Raw genomic sequence first — 1,210 nt, 5'->3', positions numbered from 1 at the left:
TGTGGTAGTAGATCGATGTTTATCAATCATCTGTTGAAATGTGTCCAAGTAAACAACTTTTCAACACTATTTTGAAAGCAGTAATTTCTATCTGGGTAAACACGCGAAATAGAAGTTGTTATTTCCCAGATAGGCGTCGAGAGCTTTTTCCGGTCCCTTGATGAGTTACTGTCGAATCTGTTCGCAAGGTCTAGCATGGGGTGTAAGGGCGACTCGATAGTTATGAACTATTGGGGCTAGCCTTACTCTTGCTCTCGAAACTCGCCCTTGCCAGCTTTGGCTTCTCACTCGACAGTGTCGAGTCGACACCAGTTGTGTGTTATCGGTGTTGTTAAGTTCCTAGGGCTTATACAGGATCTCATATTGGATCTATGGAGTTTCCATGCCACTTATCATACGACTGCATACGATCAGTATTTTGAGATTAAGCTATGACTACCAGCGTTATCAGTAGTCTATATCGGCCCAAGGGGGCTAAATATGAGTGCGAACTCTGTGGGAAGGAGGCGAAGATTAGATGCAACGAGTGTCCAACGTACTACTGTTGCCCGGAACACTTCGATCACGATTGGAGGGGAATCCGAGAGCTCATAGCCAAGGTCATTCATCATCAATCCTTACTGTGTTATACTCATGTCAGGATACGACTCTGTTGAGGGAGAGGACGCAAGCACTTGGTAGTGTTGAGGAAAGGGAGAGAGGCGAAGCGGAGCTGCTTAATATTAAGGAGGAAGTCCGACACATATGCTCGGAAACAGCGAAGGGATTCCTTGTAAGTTACTTAGTCTATCATAAGCTTCCATCGGTTCCTATGGTCTCATCTCTCTTCGGAGAAGATGCTGGAATGCAATAGTGCAGATTCGAGATGAGTGTTTCTTGGCCATCCCTGGCGCCCTGCAAGCCTTGAAGCTCACGACTGAGCTCTTCGGAGCTACATCGACTGAGCTCGTTGGTAGCTCGATGGAGTGGCTTCCAGTAATTAGCATCATGCCGTTCAGATAGTTACCTCCTCTTAGCAGAGTGTAATCTAGGAATAGGTAAACTGAACGTGGCAGAGGAGTTTCTAGGCCTGGCAAAATGGATTATACTGAAAAATCCCGACGCTGGTAAGCCTCCTTTTTAACGGTAGTAAAGAGGGCGTATTCAGGTAACCGTCCAGTACTGATTTCGGCACTACATAGGAATTTCGGCAGACTCTATGTCGCTCAGG

The 1,210-nt window shown here is 46.3% G+C and overlaps 1 protein-coding gene across 1 annotated transcript; it reads left to right on the top strand.

Moving 5' to 3' along the window:
- Window positions 1-431: 431 nt before the first annotated feature.
- On the top strand, window positions 432-1,106 carry Pmar_PMAR010604 (zinc finger protein MYND domain-containing protein, putative; the record flags this gene model as incomplete). The annotated part of the gene is made up of 4 exons (XM_002786331.1): window positions 432-599; window positions 641-772; window positions 859-952; window positions 999-1,106. Coding segments are annotated over 4 exons (502 nt in total), but the record flags the coding sequence as incomplete, so codon positions are not given.
- Between the last annotated feature and the right edge of the window lie 104 nt (window positions 1,107-1,210).

The sequence above is a fragment of the Perkinsus marinus genome, assembly GCF_000006405.1.
Source record: "Perkinsus marinus ATCC 50983 genomic scaffold scf_1104296931420, whole genome shotgun sequence".
Taxonomy (NCBI): Eukaryota; Perkinsozoa; order Perkinsida; family Perkinsidae; genus Perkinsus; species Perkinsus marinus.
The sequence above is the reverse complement of the archived record's forward strand: the minus strand, read 5'-3'. Positions and strand labels throughout refer to the sequence as shown.